The following is a 25,313-nucleotide window of genomic DNA, read 5'->3' on the forward strand; positions in this document are numbered from 1 at the left end:
ATCTTGAATTAAAAAAAAAAAAATCTGGCAGTTGACTGGGCTCTTTGATTAAAAGAACTCAAGGCTTGTTTAAATATCACGACAATGAGACAAAAGAGAAGGATCACAGAATACAAAAAATAGTTTAGGAACTAGTAATTTGACTAAATCTTTGTGTATATACTTTAACTTGACCTTCAGCAAGCAAGCTAGTAATACAGATCATAATTACCTTGAATGAATCAGAATAAATTATTGACTGTGAAAGACTTGTCCAGTTGTGAAGTCTTTGTTCAGAGGTTGTAGCAAAAGAAAACTAGGAAAAATAACAGCAAAGAAATTGGTTTCTGAATGTCATGGGATGCAGTGAAGTTCCACAAACTATATATCTGGTAACAAGATAACTATACCTTTTCTTAGTCATTGTTGCATGTAGACACAAAATTGATAATACTGTAACTTTGAAAAAGTATGACATTTTTATTAGGTGGGTGCAGTGGTTATGATTTTTCTTTCATGTTGCTTTAACTATGTGATGCTGTTTCTTGCAGCTGGATGAAGAAGCCTCGATGTGGTGTGCCTGACCAAACAAGAGGTAGCTCCAAATTTAACATTCGTCGGAAACGTTATGCGTTAACAGGACAGAAATGGCAACACAAACATATCACTTACAGGTACCAAAGATATTCATACAGATATCTAAATGTCAGCCCTAGTAGTGCTGACTTTTAATTTAAAGTACATATAAATTTCTGAAATATTTTTCAGTATTTTGAGAAGTTTATTATTAATATGTGATATAAAAATGCTGATTTGGGTACCTCTTGGATAAGTATGTATGTGCTACATAAGAACTAAGTTATTTTCTTGGATTAAAATTGCATGCATTTAGTAACCAGTAAATTCTCTGAAGCTTTCAGCATCAATTTAACACCCAATATGTCCTTAACCTTACCTTTCAACCATCTTGGCAGCTTCTCAGGGAACATTGCTCTGAAACTAGGAGTGCTGTAATGAAACTCAGATCTCTAATTTAAGTATGTAAAATAGGTTATTGAAAGGAGTCAGTCTCTGCAAAATGTAGGTTCCTACAGGTCTGTTCTAAGTACAAATGAATTTGATTATAATTTGGTGAGTCACTGACCCAACCATTTCCTGCCTACATGATGACGGGCATAGGGGTATGTGCGGGGGTGTACATCTGTATAACTCTTGAGTCTGGCATGTAGTTTACACAGTATGTTGCCTACAGTCAAAACTGATCTTTGCAGGGAAAGTTAGATGCAAACTGTATACTTGCTAGAGCTCTGTCAACCAACGAAAGTGTCACGTATATAACGTAAAATCCATAATTTGTCAGCAAACCAAGGATTCCAATACAGCTTATTTGAAAATCTACACAGCCTCATTAGGATTCCTGTAATATCTAACAAGGGTAAGTTCTGAGGGATAAAATAGTTTTCAAATTCATTAACTGATTCCATTATTCATGAACTGATAGAAATATTAAATTTTAAGTTCATAAGCTCTAATGGTCATATAGACTATTCTTCGTACCACAGTGAAGAGAGAATTTTATTAGTAACTCTGTGTCAATACCATGGCTTATGTCTGAATTGGAGAATTCTATTTTAAGACATTACATACTGATATTACTTCAAGCAACAGAGAACTGACTGCCTTGAGATTAGTAGGTCGCATTGGCTGGAGTCCTTTATTGTTAATGTAAATATAATGCATAGTTGGTTAGAATAAGAATGCCCACCTACAGCACTTTACATTTATCTGCATTTTAAAATTTAAGTGTAGTGTGTGCGCACACGTATGACAAAGCATGCATGGTCACCTACAAATATGTGTGTTTTTCTATCGCTCTGATTTGTGGAGTCTGATTCTCTATTTCATTACAGAATTTTTTACAACAGTCTAAATCCTACCACTTGTATATCTTCTGTACTGTCACCCAAGGCATTAATCATAATAACAAACGAGGGTGCCTGGTGTTAAACTGTGTGGCAACTATCTAGTAATCTTTCTCACTTTGAAGAATTTATAGCAATTCTTTACCTGCTGCCTTCCCTCTTGTAAAATGTGCACTCTCTCACTTTGACAAGACCTCCAGTCAACCAGAGCTTTGAAGTGAATAAGCCTATAATATTTTTTGTAGTGAATTACAGACCAAAAGACATTTAAAGTAGAAAACCCAAATTTTATTAGAATAAAAAATACAATATTAATCTTTCTTAATCAAAAAATAACTCAAGGCAAATAAGGACAACAAAAAACCAAATAAAATTATTTACACGCTTCTCCTCACCTGCTTTGTTCTTCCCAGCAATTCCCTGCTTACAGGCTTAATACCAGTTAACTGAATGACACTTTGAGTTGCTTTGTTCCCTAAACTTTCGATCATATCTCTAGCATCACTTGTCTGCTCCATTTTTCTCAGTGCCACTTCTCAGTCTCTTTATAACCTGCAGGTTTCCAGCTGCATTCTCTGTCTTCCTGGACAGTTGAACCTTGTGGTCTGAAGTGTGCCCACTAATCAAGCTTAGTAATTTCTCCAAAGAAAGAGCAATTTCTCCCTCATTTCAGTGTCTGCTACCTCTTCCACTTTTCTGGAGAACAAAACCAAAACCAAAACCCCACAAAAAACACCCCCAAAACCAAGCCCCTTCCCCCCCCCCCCAACAGAACAGAAACACAGAATAAACAATAAAAAGATGCCGTCCATCACGGTTATCTTATCATAAGACTGCACTCACCAGCTTTTCTGAACAGGAAGGGTAATAACAAAAAAAATATTTTGTGGACATACCCATTATGTTAAAAAGAGACCAACAGACGAGCAGAACCTGGAACTTAACAGCAGTTAATGGGTTTTCCTAAAATACATGTTGATCTTTTTTGCCAAGGATTTTGATTGGAGTAAGGCAAGCTTTTCAATTTTGCTTCTTTGTTGCTTATTTCAAGAAAATATTTAATATAATACTGTAAATGTATAAACTTGTTGGAGTCTGTGAAATCCGCAGATGTGGAGTTCTTTGTATGCATTACTGTCAAATAGGTGTAATTCCAGTGCTGAGACGAGCCCTTTGAAAGAGCTACATTTACCACTTGCTATCTGACTACTTGGTCTTAGAGTATATCCTCAGATGCTCTATTTAAATTAAATAATTATCACTTCAGGCAAAACATCAAGACATGATTAATAGAAAAATAGAATTGAGATCACATAAAATACATTTTAAACTGTGTCTACTTATATTTTTACTCTAGCATTTTCTGTCTGTCATTTATTTTTCCCCCAAGAATTGCTCCTGGCACCTGTTAAACTTAAATTAATTAATGCTGTTCAGAATATATTTCCTCTTAGATTGTCCCTGTAATCATAGGTAAGAGGATCAAAACAGATACACGAGACATAATATTTTTTCTGCATTTCCATATTTCCAATTTGTAATTTTTCAAGCTGAAAGAGTTCCCAAAAATTTCAAGATGGAGCTTCAAAGAAAAGTGACTTACTATTATAATTTACATTAATTATGTCCTTTTTGGCCACATGTTACTTTTGGACTATAAAGTGATAATTACTCTTAGAAAAAAATATGTGTGCAGACAGTATCAAAATTAAGATTTCCAGTATTAGGAACGTCAGCATGGAATGGGCATTGTGCTGCATTAACTATACTTTCTCTCCCTCAGGGAATGCAGCTTTCTGCTTATTTGAACTGGTGAATGGGGTGTTTGTTAGAATTTCTGTTTCTAATGAACTTACACAGCAATATTATTTACTGTATCTTTTCTGCCTGGTATAGTTCATGCTGGTATACCTTGTAAACATTATTAGTACTTGTGTTGTATACTAACATGACTTTTAGAAAGAGAGAAACAGAAAGTGATTATTTGAACCTTTTTACCAGCCAGAAGAGTATAGGAGTGAAGGAGAACATCTAGAGTATACAAAAATTATAGCCCCATTACAGAACAAACTACAAAGATCTTAATGATATGGTCTTGATTCTTCCTTAGTGTTTTAGACCGTATCAGGTTACATAACAATCTCTGAACATTATACAGAGTCAGAGAAGAAATCTATGAAACCTACTAAGGGATTTTTTTTTTTTTCTTTTTTTTTAAGGGGGTGTTTACAAAGACATGTGTGAGTCTCAGAAACAAAAACCACCTTCTCTTTTGCTAGGGAAGTAAATCATCTAGTACTTTAAAGAAGGAGCAACAATATGAATCAATAAAGCCATCAGCTTTGTAAAAATAGAACATAAATGTTTATAGGTCCTTTTTAGACAGAGAATTATTGAATATAAAGTCCTCCTCATCAGGAGGCATACTATTCATAGTTTTAACTCCAGCAATCAGTCATTGGTCAATTGCTTAGATTATTCAGTCTGCAGAACACTTTTGCAAATAAAATTGGAGAATGCTGTCTAAAAAGCCAACCTTTGCCTTGAATTACAACCATTAATTAGAACTCATAACAATTTAAAATAAAATAAAATAATAATTTAAAAGCTATTTTGCTTTATTTTGCTGTCTTGAGGAAGCAAAAAACCCCATTTGATTGTTCAGCAATATGTAATAATTTAATTGGTGGAGGAAACTTAACTGTAGATGGTCGATGGCTTGATCCCAAACCAACTTGAATTAATTTAATCTTTTTCTTGACTTCAGTGGACATCGGGTGAAGGCCTAGATTAATGTGTTTTTCCTTTCTCAACAAGTTGGATACATCCTGGATTTCAGCTCTCCAAAAACTGACAGAAGATGAAAGATTTGGACATGTGTAACTTTATGCTGTCCAGTTAAATGAATTAATGCTAGCTGGGAGCTTCAGTATGCAATGAAAAGTCCTATCTGGCTCCTTAAGTATAGACTATGTTATTTCTATGGTCTGAATGATCCATATTGTGTGGAATATGGAAAAAGAATTTTTCTTGGATGTTTAAAAGCCACACTAAAAAGTAAGAAAATACTGAATTAAGAAAAAACTTAGAAAATACTGTTGATTCAAAGTAGCAACAGGATTTTTTAATAAAGTAATATTTTGAGTGTACTACTACAGAGAAATATTTAGAAAATATTTCCTAAATTAAAGAACTGCACACCTTATTAAACATACATGTCATGAAGTCCGTATATGCTGAATTTCCTTGATTTCAGTTTGCTCATGAATGAAAAAAGGCCAGCTCTGTGTCCATATTGAAATGATAACACAAGCTTTGCATTATGATGACTTTCACACTGTATTATTTTTGAAATATATGGCTATACTATTTCAGCATCAAGACATGATCATATTATCTTCCAATTAAAAATGAAAAGCAGAAATAAGGGGAAATAATGATTATCTTTTTTTTTCAGAGATGCCGAGAACGTCCTAACTTTAACAAATTTGCGAATCACTGAAATGTCTGAAAACTTTTCTTCAATACACTAGCAATATTCTATGCTTTAATTCAGTTGTACCTGACTAATATATTTTTAAACATGCCAGAAGCATTTACAGGATTGGGCTGTATTTTGATATAATTTTTCCCCTACGTACATATGAGGCCTACAAGACATTAAGGCAGTGGAAATACGTAACTATATGCTCTAGAATCCTACCCTACCATTTCAAGTCAGTAACAAATTTTGAAGTTCTTAGCTCCTCTGTATCACAGAGCACACAGTAGTATAGAAAATGCATGCAGATTTATATTGAGAAGTGATACCTCCAGACGTGGAAAGCATTCTGAGTGGCATGGTGAAGAAGTCTTCAGGGTGCTCTGAAAACTGATGTTTTCAAAATGACCCACCCATGAGTTCTTAACATTCCTACTTACATATTTTGCTGGAACTCTGGTGATTTACAGCTGCAAATCTAGAGAAATAGTAATTTGTACTAGAGAGACTACTTGTTTTCTACAATAAAGTTCTCATAAACTGTTAGACTACCATAGGACTTCAACCCTTAAGGACTAATGGGACAGGGATGCTATGATTCCTGACGCTAAGCATTAGCTTTTTGTAGTAAGCATGGATGCAGAATTAGATGCTAATTAAGGCTCTATTAAACATTCTTTTGTCATTATAACTGCATCTCCTACCAGCTTTCAATCAGAAATACCATAAAAAATAAAATTCTAGTCAACCTGATGATACACAGGAAAGTTTCCAGTATCTATCTACCTGATATCTGCTAATGCCATTATAGACAATGTTTAGGAGTCTGAATAAAATGGAATACTTCAATTCCTGAGTGTTGATTTAAGAATATTTGTCCCTCTGTTAAAGCTTGGTGCTTTCCCAAAGTCCAACTTAATAAAGGTAATGCTTGCCCTTTTCTTAAAGAACTATGTTAGCAGTGTTATATACCTTAGTATTTCTAACCTCTGAATGGAAGGGTGGAGGACACATAGAACATACCTAATAAAAGGAGATTCAATTACACTGTTGTGATTCTAAAATTTATGCAATGAAAAAAGTCTAGATAACTGTAATTGTGAAAGAGGATTCCTACGTAACAATCAATTAAGCCAATTTGTTATGCTTTTCCACAGTTTAATTAATAAAAAAATGCTCTTCATTATATGTATTTTTAATGTCAGTCTTTTTCATATAAAATTTGAATATTGTAGAATATCAGTTCTCATTTCTTTAATACTTACCTACTTCAGCAATCCTGAAATAATTAAATATTTGCATATCAATATGCTATAATTGTAAATGTTTCTGTTGAATTTTATTAATTTTAAATTAATTAGTAGTCAATTATGACATGGGATTACTTAGAACATCTTTCCTATAAAAGCATTTATCTGTCAAGTATTTTGCTAATCTTGGTTTTGTATCTTGGAAATCTCATCTTTGTCACTTTTTATCTCCTTTTAATGAATTACGGGGAGAATATTATCCATGAAACCGAAGAGGCAAGAGAATTATAAATTCTTTCCAACATGGCAGCAGTAGGTTGACTTTTAATGTGGTCATAGAACATGAAAATCAAAAGCAATAGTTCTTCTGACTTGGGTTTAATCAGCTGGAGCAGGAGCTGTATGAACCAAGATCACATTTTACATGAGAAACATTCTTAGGTTATAGCTACTAAGAGTTAGGAAAGTGAGACTGGAAAGAAGTTGAAGCTAAGAAAACCCACATCACTGAGAGATTAATGAAGCAACTTGACAGAAAGTATCTCTAGAGAAATGATGGCACAAAATGAAATATACCTTTGACCAGAGGTGATCTATTAATTTCAATAAAAGTAACAGCGGGATTAAAAAAAAAAAAAATAAAAGCTTTGGTTCAGTTTAGGTTGGATTTACAGCAATGGCAATGAGAAAGTAGCTTCAACAAGTTATTCAAATTTAAGCTATGTTTCTATTCATTTTATCTTAACTGTTTCATATCAAATACAGATCTATAATCGGTTTACTTCAAACAGATTACTGACTGCATCTTTTTTCCTACTCAGTTGAATTTCCTGCTTTTTTACCTTTTGTGTCCTTTTTTTCTTTAGAATGGGGTTTCCAATTTGTGACTTTGCTCCAAGAAAATCTTGGAATATTTGAGAGAAATGGCATTGTAGAAATATTTTCCCCATTTGTATTTAACTGATATATTTATGTTCTAAAAAAAATAAAAGATCATCTTGCATCATTATAATTACCTAATAATTCTAAAAGCACTCACTAGTATCCAGTCTAATCAGCACAACAGGGTAGTAAGATATTGTTAATCTTGTACTCTGAATTTAATGCACAAATGAGCATAGAACCAATTTAAAAACAGTATTTATTATATGCAGTGGAGAATAGAAGTATCAAAGTCTACAGGCCATGAAGAAGTCTGTCACTGAGTTATTACAACTCTTGTGGAGGCCATTACTGCTAAGGTAAGCAGTAATAATAAGCTTTATGCATTTCGAACTTTGTCTAGCCTTTGCTGAACTGCCTCTTGGGTCTAGCTTGGGTCAGAAGAGTTGATTTTATATACAGAATTGTAGCAATTTACGTGAAAAATATAACGAGCTGTTCTAATGACGGCTCAGGAAGGAAAAAAGGAAATAGTGAAATTTAATGGCAAATAGGTACTACTTAATGTACTGTATTTAAATTTCAGATGACTGATTTTACACAGCCAAGTGAGGTATATCCTGACAGCCTTGCAAGGCTCCTGAAGCTGTTGCAGCCAAAAATGTGTCACTGAAACATGGATAATTTTTTTGGAGGATATTTTGGGGAAGGAGGGGGAGGGGAAGGAAAACCCAAAGCTTTTCTAAAATCAATAAGACTCAGAATTTCAGAATAACAGTCTCCAAAACAAGACTCTTCAGGCATCTGTAGACATAGTAAATCAGTGTGAAAAGTGCATATCACTGGTGAAATCTTATTCTTCTTGTGCAAGACATGGATTTAAAAGCTAGAATGCCTAAAGCAATTATCAGATTGAAAACCATCTTTGCATCAAACAGCAATAATAACCACAAAATACTGTATTCAATTGATAAATGGCTGTGGTTGTCTAAGAACAGCTTTCAAAATTTATACAAAGCATCACTCAGTTTACTAGTTTGTAAAAAATGACATTGAAGTAAATGTTTCATCTTATAGATCACCTTTTGCTCACTAAAATACTTTCCTGTTTGAAGGAATTGTGAGTATGTTCTTCAGCCTCTTTATAAGGTTACACTGCTGATCTGGTCAAGGTCAGCATTGGATATTTCTCTCTATTGAACATCTTTTCTGTGAAATGATCACTAGACTTGGAGGTTAGGAGAGTAATACTTAGGAAAATTGTTTTCTTACTGTGATGGCCTTTGTTGGAAAGGCTGCCATTATCTGTCAAGTATTTTTAATGAATTATGGGAGAATATTATCCATGAAACCGAAGAGGCAAGAGAATTATAAATTCTTTCCAATATGGCAGCACATTCATGGAGCATGAGCTCCATTATCAGGACATGTTGAGTGTAAGATACTCAGTTCCTCTTCTTTTGTTACCAGTGATAGTTACCACTACTTCAGGTGACTGCTAGCTTTAAGATGTAGAGCCAAATGTAATAGGAAAAGGGTTCATATAAGACTTTATTTGCTATTGCAGTGATATGTCTTAACTGAAGACTTCTAAGAGATGAGTGCTAGAATCTCTGGTAGTTGATACATTGTCTGTATGGATAGATCTTCTTACTGTACTTCCCCTTTGGAGGTTATATGATCAACACCATGAAAGAAATATAAACTAACTTGGTCTAACATATGTCTACATTGGTAACTTTTTCTAAGCAAAGTTCCCAGCTAGACAACTTCAACACTCGTGTTATACAGAGTGTTGGAATTTGCCCTTTTAGGATAGAACATGGCTTGTGTTAAACACATTAAAATGGACAATCATTTTCTGGGAATACTCTTATATTGGAATAACTACCAATTTATTTCATTTCTTTTAGAAGCTACATTTTTCAGTATAATCTCACCCTCTGCAGAAGGTTGTTTTGAAAGCCAGAAATCTGTCTTGTTGTAAAACCAGAATGTATGCTTTGAAAAATCTTTCTTCTTGACAATGAATCTTGAGATGTAGGATGCTATTTCAAAAGTAATTCAATAGCTGAATCCCCTGGAAAAGGTCTCCCATCATAGGTAATCACCCCTAGTTAATGTGTGTGAAACTAGCAAAATGGCTCATTTTTTCATTTGTAATCAATGACTAAAACTTAATTCTTGCACTGAAAAAGCAAGAAAATGTAAAGTGATAGGGTTTAAAACGTGAGTCAAACCCCTTTAGACCAAGTAATTAATCAATTTACCACCAATACAAAATTCCAATTTGTTTTTATCCATTTGCTCATATCACATATAACAGCGTAAGACCATCCTTTTGCTCTGTTTACACAACCCCAAAGCGTGACTTGGACCCATTACTAAGATTCCTAAATACAAAACAATAAAAAAAAATAAACTGTATCTTTCAGATGAACTTTTCCTACATCAAAGTATCAGTTTTGCTAGACATATTCTATTTTCTATGAAAGCCTGTTGATTCATTTGCTGTATTCATTATACGTAGCAAGTAACGGAGGCTCTAATCCTTCAATGAGCTGTGCTTGAGACAATTTACATGCTTTAGAGAGCACACTGCAGGACTGACTAAGAGAAGATTCATCAGCTTTGTAAGTGGTATTCTTAGCATAGCAACAGGTTAACTGTTGTCAAGTTTTTGGTAGTGGCAGTGTAAGTGTGCCTTTGTGAGGTGTTTTGATTTAGTGCCACAACACTGGTTGTAAAATACTGTGCATTCTCAAGGGGCACAGGATAAGTAGTTTATGAACTTGCTAACTAAAACATCTCAAAAAAGTAATTCACAAAGAAGGGAGCTTTCAGGGAGGGGTTCTGCAGGGACTGATAATTGGTCCAGTGCATTTAATATTTTTTTAATCACCTGAAAATCAACACAACACTGATCATAAAATTACTGATAAATAACTAACTATGAAGAAAGGGCATCATACAAAGCAATTTGAATCACATGACATTTACATCATATAGGGTAAGGCTATGCCTACAGATCAGAGGACTTTGACAGCGAGATCAGTACAGCAGTACTTCGTAGTTCTGACAGAGTCAGTTTTAGAAGAACACTGAAAAATTGGAGTGAGTTCAATAAAAATCACAGAAAATATTTAATAGACTGGAGAAAATATAAGAGATTTAAAGAGTTCAAACTTTTAATTTCAAAGAGACAACAAAAAGGTAATGACTCTGCAGTGCAGAAATGTCTTTTAAATGTCTTTTTGTAGGGGGAAAAAATGTTCTTAAAGTTCATGTATGTGAAAGAGAAAGGCAGAACAAGAATGAATGTTACAAGCTAGACAAATAAGAGAATAGGCACAAGCATGTAATGACTGGTTAAATCATCTTTGGAACAAAAGATCAAGGGAAGCAGTGGATTCCCTACAGTATACTATCTTCAAATCTGTCTTGATATCTCTTTGGAACATACATACTAGCTAAAAAGAAATAATGCTTTGGTTAGACTAGCATTATTGGACTCAATACAAGAATATTTTTGAGTGGAAGTCAGAATAGGTAACTTTATGTTTTCTACATGAACCTATGAACAAAATATTGTATATGTGAAGTCAAATCTATAAAATTAGACTTGAAGGATTTATTTCTATTTATACAAACTTACAATACCATATAATCAAGCACATTTAATGCACCAAACAAATCAATCATTCCAGGTTTATTCATGAAAATATTTTTGTTCTCCATTAACATGCCATGCTGTGTAAACTTACATAAATCTTCCATATACTCTAGAACTATGTAATTTCTGAAATTTGTGCTGGACATTCAGTCAAGCACATGTCAAATGAACAAAGAGCATCTGATTGCAGCAGTTTCAGAACAGGCACAAACCTAACAAGAGTTTTGCTGACCATATGAATCGAGTAAAAATGATGGAGGATATTGGATAGGTCTGAAAATGATTATTGCCATTCTTTTCTTGAATTCAATAATAAAAATAAATAAAGAAGCTTTTTTAAAGTTGATTCCACTATAATTTACTAGTAACTGTGACTCTGAACTCAACTGTAATTCTGATGCTTTTTTGCCTTTCTCTTATGTGTGTCATTTCAAGTAGTGGAGACCGAAATTTCTCTTTAAATATATGTTTCTGAATTAACACGTAATTGTCTTCTATAAAATGATTTCTCTGATGAATTCTACAGTTTTATGCAAGATTTATAGAAGTAATCAGATCATAAAAGGACATTTTAGCCTGTATTGAAATAAAAATGGTTTGTTTCCGATAAGGAATTATCTATCCAGTTACAAAGGCAACAAGAACTGTTTTTAAGGCTTTGTGAATACTGGTTGGTGGTCACAGTACGGAGCTCTGCTATTGTTAATGAACTCACTAAGAAGTTAAAATTTCATTTAACTGGAAACGTTTTTCTTTTGATCAGAAATGACAGGCCGTTCTTTAGCTGTGATGGATTCTAATTGTGGTCCAGCAGGTAAACGGTCAGTGGTTGATTAATCTGATTATCCCAGTGTTAAGAATTTTTCATTTTAAAGTATTTTTAATCTTCTAAAAATAAGGTTTTTGTACTGCTGAGAGTAACCTAGCTAACATATAATAAGTTCTAGCATAAAGAGATACACAGATTGACACAATAATTTCGCACCAGCTTGTTTAAAAATACTCTTCTTAAAGGATATAATGCCAGACTAGCAAGTTTCATTAAAAGCACAGTGCTTTTAATAATTAGGGGAAAATGGATGTAAGCAGTGTCACCACTCTGTCGAATTTAATCTATTTAATGTTTCTCTGTTTCTTTCAGCATAAAGAACGTCACTCCAAAAGTAGGTGATGCTGAAACTCGTAAAGCCATTCGCCGTGCCTTCGATGTGTGGCAGAATGTAACTCCTCTAACATTTGAAGAAGTTCCTTATATTGAATTAGAAAATGGCAAGAGGGACGTGGATATTACAATCATTTTTGCATCAGGTTTTCATGGAGACAGTTCTCCCTTTGATGGGGAGGGAGGATTTTTGGCTCATGCATATTTCCCTGGGCCAGGAATTGGGGGAGACACTCATTTTGACTCAGATGAGCCATGGACTTTGGGAAATCCCAATCATGACGGTAAGAGAAGATTTCAATTTAAACAAAATAAATAAATGGCATGAATTTTCAGCTAACAGAACTATTTCCATGCTTCCCTGTCCCTAAAGTCACATAGTTTTCTTTCATAAGTTCACATTACTTTAGAAATATCTTCAGCTGATTGGTCTATTAGAATCTGAGGCAGAAAAGTTTCTGTCTAAAAGTAAGTTACAGTATGAAAATGTATTTCTCTTGAAAAACATTGAACTCTTGTTAGGAACCTTTGTGTTCATGCAAATATTGTACTGTTGAATGTTTACATAAACTACTTTCATTTTGAAATTGTTTGCCATATAGATCTTATTTAGGTTTAGGGAAAATGTGGAATGTTCTTTAGCAGTGATAGAAAAGAGGTTAAGAACAACTGAGACTACCCACCAATACAGTGGATACCAATGTACATAAAACCCAGTCTTCTCAAGTTTTTCTTCATAGTGATGCAGTGGCAACATTTAAAGTCAACTCTTAATTGTTGACTTTAAGTCATTCCAAGAACAGAGTTAGTGTTTCCCAATAACTTTTGAAGGCCTTTTGGAATTGTTAATTCCAGCAATACTTCCAATTTACTTAAAAGTTGTACATTCCCCGTAATCAAATAAATGACTGCATAGTGCAGTTGACATATCTAAAATTTACCAAATCAAGATTAAAGATTTAAAGTTACTCTTCACACAACTATAATCTGGCCCTTGCCAAACTCCAAGTTCATGTGACTAAATTACTGCCGTTATCTAGGAAACCTAATTTAAAGCTAGCCTTTGCATCTCTGCAGAACAGTATCAAAGAAGAGTTTTTGTGTAGACATATTCTGTGTTTGATGCTTTGATGCTTTGACAGGGTTTGGTTCCAAGCAGCCTCAGTCGTCCTAGCAGATCTCTCTAAGCCAGTTACCTAGAGCTTGAGAGAGTCTCTTCAGCAAACAATGATGCACAAAAGAGGATGCACAGATGCACAAAGAGGATGTTTCTGGCATACAAAAGACGACAAAGATGACAAGAAGTGCAGAACTGTTTTATTTCAATGTTACACTGAATTTGTGAACAATGAGAGGCATTGTCTAATTCCTTTCCTTTCCCTTTCTCATCTGAGATCTTCCAAGTAAAATTCAGAGCTTTTTATGTAGCAGTATTTGTAGCCTGGAGTTTGCAACAAAGCTTTAAGTTAATATTTCAGGAGTATAAATACAGTATTGTGACTGTTCTAATGGTGCAATACTTCTGCTGTGCCAGGGTCAGTGAAGCAAGAGCAGTGTACTGCACTGTGAAAGCCTGTAGTAGCAGAATGGGTTCAAGAAGCTTATTTCTTGTGGACCAAGCCCTAGATTCTTACTGGAGCAAAATCTGTGGTATTGTACTGCTCATATTTGCCCTCTTCACAAGTTTAGCTCAAAGAAACAACAGTGGGAATCTTCTGTTTGTGCAGTTCAGGTACATAGTCACAGCATTGTGAGGCTAAATTAAGGTGTTTTTATCAGCCTCAGTGGGAGACCAACACTGCACATAATGTTCTGTGGTTTTGGAGCTATTACTTCAAGCACTCAGGACAATCTACAGGCATGTGTACATTGAAGTCAAGGTGTCAATTTAAAATGTGATAGCTCTTTTGGAGCAGTTCCACATATGGATACTTTTAGTCTGTATGAAAGTGTGCAAACTTCTGGCTATCTCCTTCTCCTTTAACTTAAATAATTTTCAGAGGGCGAAAGAGCACTCATGTCTTTATATGCCTTTTTGTGGTTGCGTTTTGTAGAGCAGTTTTCAAAAGCTATTTCTTGTATTAATGAATTTTAAGATATTTTGAAGAAAAAAAAATCAAGTGAAAGTAAAATGATACTATCACTAAAAATATACTTTTATGTATCTTAGAACATTGAATTTTTATAATAAAAAAGTTTTGCTATCTGTATCATGAAGTTTTAATAGGTATCACTGGAATTTATTCTGCAAATTTAATAACATCTGTACTTTGGTGTGCTCATATATACTTTTTTGAGGGAGACATACTCCTGTTAGAACAGAATAGTCAAGGTAGAAAATCCAGGATATTTTATGACTGGAAAATTTGTGCAAAATACATGACAATTAAAATAAATATCTTACCAACGCAAATTTTCTGAAGAATTTGGCAACTCCTAGTTTCATTGTTGAGATGGTATGAACCATGGATCTTAGGTCACAGCTATTGTCCAGAGAAAAGCCTTATGTCATCGTAACTCTAGAAATAGCAACGTATGTGCAGTTGATCTGTATACGCAGAGTGCCTATTTGTCTGATTGGTGACTTCCAGTTATCAGGTAGGCCGAGTTCTGCTGATGATCTTACTGCATTAGCTTATGTCTAGAAATCCTGAAGGAATGTCCAGATTTTTTTTTGTGACTGGAAAAAATTTCCGGGTGGAAAAAGAAGACAAGCATGCCATTTGAGATTGACAGGAAGAAAAGACTTACAGCTCTCTTAGGCTCCCTATCATCTTGAGCTCAGTCTCAGAGCACTGAAAAGCAGAAGGTAGAAAAATATATTTATGATCTTAGCTATGAGTCATTTTTCCCAGGTGAGTGTCATTTTTTTTTAAGGTTCATTGCTCCAATAGTCCAATAGCCATCTTCATGTAGTGTTATTCGAAATCCAATAGAAGGGGAAAAATATTTGGTGATTTATTTTTATTTTTATTTTTAAATTAACTCTCACCCCAAAGGGCTGATTTTCTCTGATTTCTATTCTATTATTCCAGAGCGATTTGAAAACACAGACCAACTTGGTTGTTTAGCAGTAAAAAAGCAAATATAAGATCCTCTTGAAAAGTACTAGCCTCATTCTCCACCTTGTACTATTCTTCTAAGGAAAACGATTTGCATATTGTTTACCTCAGAAAAGACAGGCAACTTCTTGAAATGCTTTCATAAACTGTTGTCCTTTTAAAAATAATTTTCATTCCAAATAGGGAAATTATATACAAATTCAGTATTCTGAGTATAGTTAATTCCTAAGGTAATTTATCTTGACTAGTTAATTGCGGTGTCTTCATACTTTAGGTTTGGGGTTTGGTTTGGGTTTGGGTTTTTTTTGTTTGTTTCTTATCATGTTTGCTTGATTTTCTTGTGTTTTGCTTGGTTTTAATAATGTTCTAGACTGAAAGGACAGTTCCAATAGAAATATATCATCTCCACAGTGCAGTGCTGCTTTCCTTTGTTCTCACTTCAGTGGTATGTTTTTGTGGATCGCAGACCTATCTTATCAATCATGTTCTGGGGAAGAGATCTGTGCTTTGACTCCTCCCTCATTCTGAAGAATGAATAAGGCTCTAGTAGGAGTAAAGACTAATGGGCCTGTCGCTCAGGAAAAAACCTCCTGTCATACAATTTAACACTTGCAGGCTCTCTAAAATGATGTATTTCTTTGCTTTCATAATACCCTGTAAGCAGAGTACAGCTGGTACCTTAACTCCAGCTGAGCTGTAGAGATCTTTTCTCTGAATTTCCTTCCGTAGTGCTGCAGCTGATGCCAGAAGTATTGGCCATGAAGGAGGACAAGAAACTTGCCATTACAGGGGAACAATGGAAACAAGGACAGAATTTCTTTTGCTAGGGAAGGAGGGATATACTGGACGATAAAAGGTGTTTGGGGTTTTTTGCAAGGTAGGGAATGGTAGTCTTCCAATACTTTGGACCAAGTGTTGTATGCATTGGACTGTAGCCTTCCTCAAGTCAGTTTTCATGTTCCACTTGTTCTTTCAGGACATCTACTTTTCAAGTTGTTCTGTGGGAGTAGGCCTTTTCACCTATAGTAGACCCCATTTCCTTTATGGTCTGCCTATCCAGGCTTCAGTGTGAGATCAGAGCCTTAGGTTTGTAAATTATTTGGGACAGGATGGTTTCTTCATGCATCTTATGAAGTACCTTGTGCTCCTAGGCAGTCTCAGTTAAAACTCAGGTTATTCTGGTAAAACTTGGAAATTATGGTAGAAGAAGGGGATGGAGGAAACAAACATTAAAGGTGAAACACTGTTCAGGAATAGCAAATCAGAAAGGATAGGAATATCACAGGAAAATATTTTACAACATGTACACTTAAAGATGTAAAAAGATAAAAGAATAAACAGGAGATGAAAATCAAGTTACATAAGTAGCTATCTGAAAAATCAATACTTATTAAGAAAAACTTTAAATCCTTAATTTCTTCTGAACTTAAGTACAGGAAAGAAAAAGAAGTGGAGGAAAAAAAAGAAAAGGAAGAAATCTTAATATACCAGTCTTGAAGCTAGGGAGAGATTTCATTGTCCCCATGACTCCAATCTATTTAGGTGATATATATCACCTCATTTTTTGAATGAAAAATTTATGGACAAGGAATAATGTATCTAAATCCAGAAAAGGACAATGACTTCTTGCTAAGAGTGGCAATATTTTGGAGATATTGTATTGTCAAAATCCTCAACAAAAATCTTTTTCAAAGTATTTTTTTCAATTGCAATATTTCAAATCACTGTGATGAAATTCAAAGTCACTGCCAGGGAGCAGGGGGGATAGGGACTGTCTTTGTAGTAAATTTCTGGTAGCTAGCAGAAAAATCCTATCCTTTGCCCTGTCTTCCTGTACCAAAACTGAAAGTGGTGTTCTTATTAGCCTTAACAAAGCTCTCCCACATATTATCTTCATCTGCCCATTATTAAGTCTGCAGCATTAAAATTTTTTGATGCACTGCAATATAATTAGAGGTTGAAGTGTCAGATTCTAGTAGAACAAGTAGTGTACTAAATTTCTGGAAGATCTGCTTCATTATGGAGTTGTTAAGCCTCAGAGCCTATAGTCTCCTCCTCCCCTATCCTCCAAGTTACTGCAGCATGATGGGCCATACACGTTCACAAGGTCTTATAGATGAGATGCTTTCCCTATCATAACACTGGCAATTATTTTTTTCTACTTATATTCTCCGTATTTTGTTCTAACTTTGAACAACAGTCTTTTGAAAGCTGTTAATAATGTCTACTGAGCATAGATGTTTGCTACTGGAAAAAATGGAAAGTGTATTTCTACAATGACACAATTAGGAATAGGACTTACCTTGCAACTCTGCCTTGTTAATAGCATATAGTAATAAAACCATAGAAAATTTCAATAGGCCAGTTTTCCTATGTGTAATTCAGAAAAAGCAAATTAGAAAGAAGTCAAAACACATACTGTATACAGTACTCACTAGATTTTATTTCATTGCCTCATTCCTGTGACTGAAGGTTGCCTATGATCCCATAACAGAACTTTGAGAAAGAGAGGAGGCAACATTTGATCTAAGAGCTGCTTAATGCAGTCTACACAGTGGGGGCTGCTTCTGAAGTGATGAAGTAGATATATGTCCCTTATTATAGGATTGTTAGCTGCTGTATTTTGGAGGTGAAGTGTTATTTGCTTGTTTGGTTTTTTGTTTGTTTGGCTTGGTTTTTTTGAGGAATCCCTGTAAAGCCTTGGTGAGGACAAGAACTATTCTCAGTTTAGTTTGTAGTTTTCCCAGTATTTTAAAAGTGGACAGTTTCAAAAGCTAAATGAATCTCAGACCCTTCACCATTTCTGAAGTAAGACCCGAGAGAGGGACAGATGAAGAGTCTGAAAACAGTCTTCTGAACAGTGACTTCAGAGAAAGCTGTCTCATCTTTAGAAATCTGTGTATCTTGACTAGTTCTGTTGGCAAACCCCAAAGGCCATTTCATGGATCAAGTTTGTGTAACATTCTGATATTCCCTGCCAACCCCAACCCATTAAAGTCAGGTTCCTTAACTAGTGACTATGCTCAGAAGTTTCATTTTGGCGGATAGTGGCAGGGAAAGAAAGAAAGAAAGGACTGTGATGAATTTTGCAGTTAATAGTCACTGCTACCTGCATGTTGAATGAAACACAGACTATTCCTATCAGTTGGGAATAGTGACTGAGATGTATCTGTTCTTATTCCTCACTATTGCCTTACATATTTTCCACCAACCTCCTTTCCCTGGATTTATTGCATGATTTATTATAGACATAATTCCTATTAAATATAGGAAAGCTCTCAGATGGAATCCTAAAAATTATGGCAGAGAGAGCAGAAAGGAAGACATGCAGAGAAGGGACCATCATGGATGAAGATATATACACTATGTTCTAATAGAGAGCAAAATCCATTACTAATATATATCATCATATATTTTGTGGCTTCTTAATTTATATATTTCCTTTCTTCACCTGAGAGTGTATGAAAACATTTTTGCTATCTATCTGTCAGAAGGTAAACAACTCTAACTTAAGGCATAAACTCTTACCTCTATTTCAAAAATTGCATTGGTTTATCAAAATTGATTTCACATTTGTCTGGCTACATGCACTTAAGTTAGTTTAAACCTTGTTTAAAGCAGTTATTTTTTCTGGGAATTACTGAATGCATCTAAGCCTATTTAAGGGAGTGTTAAACCAGTTTGAATGGAGAGTGCACTACTTTTAACTAAATTAATTTAAGATTGACCTACTTACACAAGTGCAGCTTTTTAAAAAAGAACAAGAATTAGAAGTAGCTCTTGGGGAAAACAGGGATTTCTTGGGAGCTTAGATTTCAAGCGCATTAGACATGATGCTTGATGTACCAATTACTGGCTAAAATCTGACCATAGAACTGTGTCTTCCAGTGACAGAAAATATTTGGCAAAAACTAAGTTTAAGTTCTCCTTAGATAAACACAGTAGATCAGAAATGGTAGTCATATCTGCAAGAGAAATATTAATCAAAGTAAAATGCATGATTTTTTACCTCTGTAGCAAATTTACCAAGGCTGCTACTGTACCATACTGAAATTCTGCAGAAACCAGTTCTTTCATCAAAGAATATACAATAAAAAATAACAAGTGAAACTCCATTACAGAAATAACAGATGTTTTTAGTGTACAGTTACATTTAAATGTAAGGAGAACATTACTGCAGAGTGCTTACATTCATGTGGAATATTTGTAACTTGTATATACATGAAGCTGTGTTTTCGGGAAAACAAAACCAAAACTTCAATAATTCAGTAATTTTTTTGTTAACTCTCCAGCATTCAAAAAATTATTCAAGTTTTGCTGGTGATAAAAAGAAAAAAACCAAACCTGTCGCTTTGTACCATGCTGTTTGTAGATTGCCAAGTAAAAGCTTCTTGGACCTGATGCAAATACAGTATCTAGTGTAAAGTACTTGGACTCTAGTTAGTGCATAGATTCTGCTGTGGGCACTGTGTTGGCAGCCAAGAAAAATTTATGAAAATCCTGATCTCTGAACTGCATAGATCAACTTGAAGTAAATCTCTTTTGGATGCCAGTGTGGTTGACACAGTGCAGGAGATATATGCTGCTGGAAATACGAACCAGTGGAGTTGTGAAAACTAAGTCTCCTAAGGGAGCTCTGTCTCTCAAACTGTGCTCGTGTCATATGCTATGGTTAGGTATAAAGCAAGCTGAGCATTTCAGATTAAAGGAAGCTCTGTATTACAATATTACCATGACTTTAATTTCATAAAGCATAGTGCTCTTACTTAATTGATTATATGCATTTTTAATAAGCTCTTACCAATATCAAATTTGATCTGTAACCAAGCAATGTGACCTTGCAGTTGTCAAGTGCTTGTTTTCCAGTTCTGTACTAGGATAAATATGTAAAAGATTAATATCTTCTTTGAATTTGTATTGTATTATATGTATAAGCTACTAAGAGGAAAATTAACTCTATCCCAGCTGAAACCAGGACACTTGTGTATATACTTTTAAAAACAGAATTGCCAACATGGGTTCAGATCAAAGGTTATCCTACAAAATATCCTATCTCCAGTTATGGCTATTAACAGATAGCTAGGGAAGAGAGTAAGAGCAGGGCAAACATATGGCAACAAAACCCAAGCATATTCCCTCTTAGCTTCCAGCAATCTGTGGCTCATTGAATTTCTGAGCCACAGGCCATATTTTTGTGTTTAATAGCCTTTGAGGGATTTCCTTTCATGAATTGGTGTAATCTCTTTGAACTCATGTAAGCATTTGGTATCCACAACATCCTGTGGCAATGTGTTCTATAGTTTAAGCAGATGTGAAAAACTACCTCTTTCTGAATTTGGAACCTGCCATTGATAAATTCACTTTAGATAGACTAGTGCTCATATTGTGAGGAAGTAATTTCCTAATCATTTTATCTATGCCATTCATAATTTTATGGACCTCTGTCATATCTTGTTTCCAGGATAAAGAGAGCTAGCCTGTTGAGTTACAGCTTTGTTTATATGTAGTTGTAAGGTTAAGGAAGCACAATTTCTATTTTAAACTGAATCTATTTGAGTGCAAAATGAGAGAATTAGCAATATTATAAAAGATGGCAAAACCCAACTATTACATTTATAACATTGCACAATGATGAAGATGCCAGGATAATATTTAAAAGAACTTCGCAAGTTGCAGACAAATGGAGTAACGATTGATTGTTTTCATTTCACCATTCCCCCTGAAATCCAATTTAATTCAGGAGTCAACTAACATAGATAATAATTTCTGTTGCGAAACCTCAAGGCTTCCAGTATTTAAAAAGCAAACCAGTCTTTCCCCATCAGTAAGTGCACGTTGTGCTGATAGAATTTAACAGGGTAATCTGTCCTCAAACTTCCCAGACCTTCCATGGATTATACTTGCTCGGTGTGCATATGCCCACCTGTTCCATATCCAGTCATCCCAAGATCTTACATAAAATGGTAACTGAGACATTCAGTGTCTGCTGCATAAAATGTGTCCTTGAAAGCATTATCATAGGATGCAAAGCTGCACTTGAGAATAGAAAGATCCCTTTCAGTTATTGAAGAGATGGAAAATGATTAAAAAATAAACCATAAATGGCCCTGGCTGGCTTGTGAGGACTCAGTCATTAGACATAGGGCTATACAGATAGGAGAAGAGGATCTGTCTGCTAGACCCCATTTACTGGCTGGAAGCCAGATGATGGAAAATATTAACTGTTGGCAAGGTAATGACCTCATTTTTATTGTTTTGGGGGAGTTTTTTTGCTTTCATGGAGCACCTTTTTGGCTTTGAGAATAGCACTTCATTTACATGTCGTTAAAAGGGAAATCTGTTAAACACTGTCAGTCAGTGAAACAGTGTTGTGGATGAATCCAGCCCCATGTTCTAGATGTGGGTTTAGCTGGCTGCTTTTAATACATCCTGGGGCTATCAGTGTGCAATATCACGCTCTCAGCTTCCTTCTTGGCCTAAAATTGCCGAGTGCATTATTACGCAAACTGAAAGAGAGGCTGAGGAATATGTCAAGAAGATGGACTTTGTGATATTCTTAATTAAAACAATGGAAATGTAGACTGTTACGCACATCTTACATTGTGCTTTTTGTGTCTATAGAAGCAAGGTGGTATTTACACTGTGGCTTAATTGCCAGAGATGGTCATGATGCAGGTCGTAAACCAAAAAAGGCAGTGTAACCTGAGCCACTAAATTGCATATTACTTCCATCACAGTGTAGGTAAACAGAGATCATTGCAAGCCTATGTGGAGTAGTTAGGGAAGTTGCAAACTCAGTTATCCATTCAAACTGCAACTGGAGGTTATTTCCCATATATCAGGGCCAGTAGAACAAACTGCTTGCATTTGCCATCTGCCTCAGTTTGCGATCAGCCAGCCTATCTTAAACTGCTAATGAAAAGTGTTAAAACGAAGCTGGCTGACTTTGCATGGAAATAAATGAGGAAAGTTCACATTGTCTGTTACATCAACTTTACTGCCAAGGGAACATCTAGCTGAAAGGCAGAATGGATCCTTGCAGACAATTTTGGCAACCATTGCACCTACATTCACAGAAAAATAACTGCCTTTTTTTTTTTTTCCAAAGATGTCTTTGTCTCAAACAACTGTTTATACAACAATGAAGATAAGTTTATCTTCCCAAACTAGATTCATTAGATCAGAGACTCATATTAGTATATTAAGAGTACTGAGTTAATATGGGGAAATTTAGTTGAAAAATGTTTGTTAAAATTATTAATAAGTTGAAACTAACAATGTAGGTTTTTTTGTGGGTTTGGTTGGGTTTTTTTTTTTCTTTTTTTTTCCCTGCAGTATGCTAGAAAAGAACATTGGGAAGGCTTTTTTATTCAGGCAAGCAGATGTATTTTGAATGAGTGCATACATAAACTGTGGGCCAGCCCCTTCATGATTATTTTTATGATCCAACAACCCCTCACACATGGTTGCTGTGTGGGAATGACAAGGGAAAAAAAAAAAAGTAACACCTCACACACAACAAATAAATAAATCTAGCTCCTACCTTAACCTTTCCTCCTCTTAGAAAGAAGCATAGCAGATTTTAAGTTTGAGTCCTGAATCTAAGAGAGCTTCATGTAATTCTTGTACATGACAGAAAGTTATAGAGAAGGGGGAAAAAAAGGAAATAATTTAAGATATTCCAGTGCTTTTTCTTCTTATCCTCTATGCATCTTTTTTATAAGTGTTCTCCATCAGCTTACAAATAGTCAATATTTCTTTAAAATGTATGATATAAAAATAATACTAATAAAACTAATGCTAATAATAAAGAAACTACCTTATGACCTATCAGATTGCACACCAGAGACTGAATTTCAGGTTCTTGAAAGATTATGGAGAGCTTGTGAAAAGCCATACTCTCAAACATGTTGGGTTAAAAAAAGAGAAAATCACCTTTATTATTGCAAATAAGTTGAAATTAGTTCACAGCTAAAAAATCACCTAATGAATTAATGGCTTGAATTTTATAATTCAGGAAAGAGAAACTATCTATGATCCTCAAATTGTCCCTTTAAACAGAAAGTGGCATTTCTGTGATTTAAAACAGGCACCAGGCTTAGCACTCCAACTGTCATGTGATCCAGAGATCTTCGAGTCTCTGTTTGCTGCTAGGACCACTTCATAGAGACTTTTTCAGCAAGACAGCAGCTTTAGGACATCTGACTTTCCCCAAAGATGTTCTATAGAATATTATTACTGTGCTGCTCTCTCCTTTCCCCTGCCTTTTCAGGGCAAACAGGATCTGAAAAATCATGTTGCCAACTACTATGGATGTTGTCATGGTTTCCTGACAGAATGAGACAATAATTTTACAGTAATTATATATTTATCTATCAGGCAGAAATTTAATGGATTGTTGTTGCAAAAGTAGAAGAATGTAAGATAACCCTAAAATATAAGGTAATACTATATATGGCATTTTTAAGAATAGTATATTACTAACTAATGAAAGATTTTCTACAATATCTGCGTTCTCAAGCCTGGAGAATAATTTGTGCTTTATCCTGACAATTCTTCACTTCAAAATGCTAAAACAATATGTTCTTGAGGCCAAAATGTTTTTAATCTATATTTAGACTCCTTCCTAAGTGACTTGGGTTTCAAAAAGCGCTGAGCAGCTAACACCGATACCTGGAAATATTTACAGCTAAAACATCAGGTTGGGAAAACAGAAAAATCAAAAAGAACCAGCTAAATTAAAAGAACAATATTGTTTTGTGCAAAATGTTTTGTTGTAGTGGACAGGTTTAAGTCTGTAGTTCAAATCAATGATGAATGCTTCCCAGTTTTGTACATATATCACTTAAGTCCATATCCTGTACTTTTATAATTAATGTTTTGCCACTGACTTAAATGAAAAGACCTAAGTCAGAAGCCAGAAGACTTGAGGGGGTGGAATTAATCTGACCATATGTTGATGTTTATATCTGAGTTAATCTCATAGAGTCCCTTTAGAGTTAGAGGAGAGATATATTGCCTTCCTGGGTAAGATTTGTCGCATCCTGAAGTAGGTGTCTAAAATAAACTAGATGAATCATGTCCTGAAATACCTGTTTCTCATCGCTGGCTGTGAAAGGTGCAGGTATAGACATTTGTGTTACAGTTTTCTGTAGATAGATGACTTCCACCAGTGATGTTGAATCATGTGCCATTTCTGATTAGAGGAGAACTGAAGTGATAAGTACTTCCAAATAACAGCACCAACTGGGGTCCAAAAAAATCTGTCTCAGCAGCAGAGATGCGTGTTTTGAGAACAGTTCAGTATTACACTCAGAAAAGGTAATTACTAGCGTAGGCTATCCCCTGTCCCTCTCGGTATGGCAGGACAAACACTCTCCTATTGGTCTCAATATGGTAATTCACAAATGGATTGCACCACTTAAATTTTGCCTGCATAGTTGTAATATGGTAATGTGTAAACATACTTTTAGTTTCTCTTTTCTAAGAATCATACATAGCTCCTTTCTTATGATGCAGTTTAGGAACTGATACAATGTAAGTATGAGGAAATGGGATTATCACTGAGTATTCAGGAAACTGAAGATATGGTACTCACGTAGGATTAAAGTTGCTAGCTGTACTCCAGCTAGCAGCACTAACAGAAGCAGTAAAAATATTAAGGCCTGAGCTTCAGGAAGAGTTAGCAACTGCAATACATACCAAGAGTCAGTCCTTAGCTGGTTTGTGTTTTTAACGATCACTTGTGTTACTGGCAGGGCTGGCTATGGTGGCTGGCAGAGGTGGAGAGATAATGGTCCCAGACCTGCCTGAGTGTGGGATGTGGCAGAGCAGCTGTGGGAGCAGTGTGCCCCCAGCGACTCTGCGGTCAGCCCCCTGCTTTCCAGTGGGAAGCTCTGGTC

The 25,313-nt window shown here is 35.1% G+C and overlaps 1 protein-coding gene across 1 annotated transcript in view; it reads left to right on the plus strand.

The window, feature by feature from the left end:
* The window catches only part of MMP16 (matrix metallopeptidase 16), a 183,436-nt gene that overhangs the window by 97,343 nt on the left and 60,780 nt on the right, over positions 1–25,313 (plus strand). Inside the window, exons 3-4 of the mRNA XM_050892459.1 lie at positions 531–653; positions 12,329–12,633. Of these exons, the coding sequence (XP_050748416.1) occupies positions 531–653; positions 12,329–12,633 (428 nt within the window). The remainder of the gene's footprint in view (positions 1–530; positions 654–12,328; positions 12,634–25,313) is intronic.

Source organism: Gymnogyps californianus, chromosome 2, assembly GCF_018139145.2.
Source record: "Gymnogyps californianus isolate 813 chromosome 2, ASM1813914v2, whole genome shotgun sequence".
Taxonomy (NCBI): Eukaryota; Metazoa; Chordata; class Aves; order Accipitriformes; family Cathartidae; genus Gymnogyps; species Gymnogyps californianus.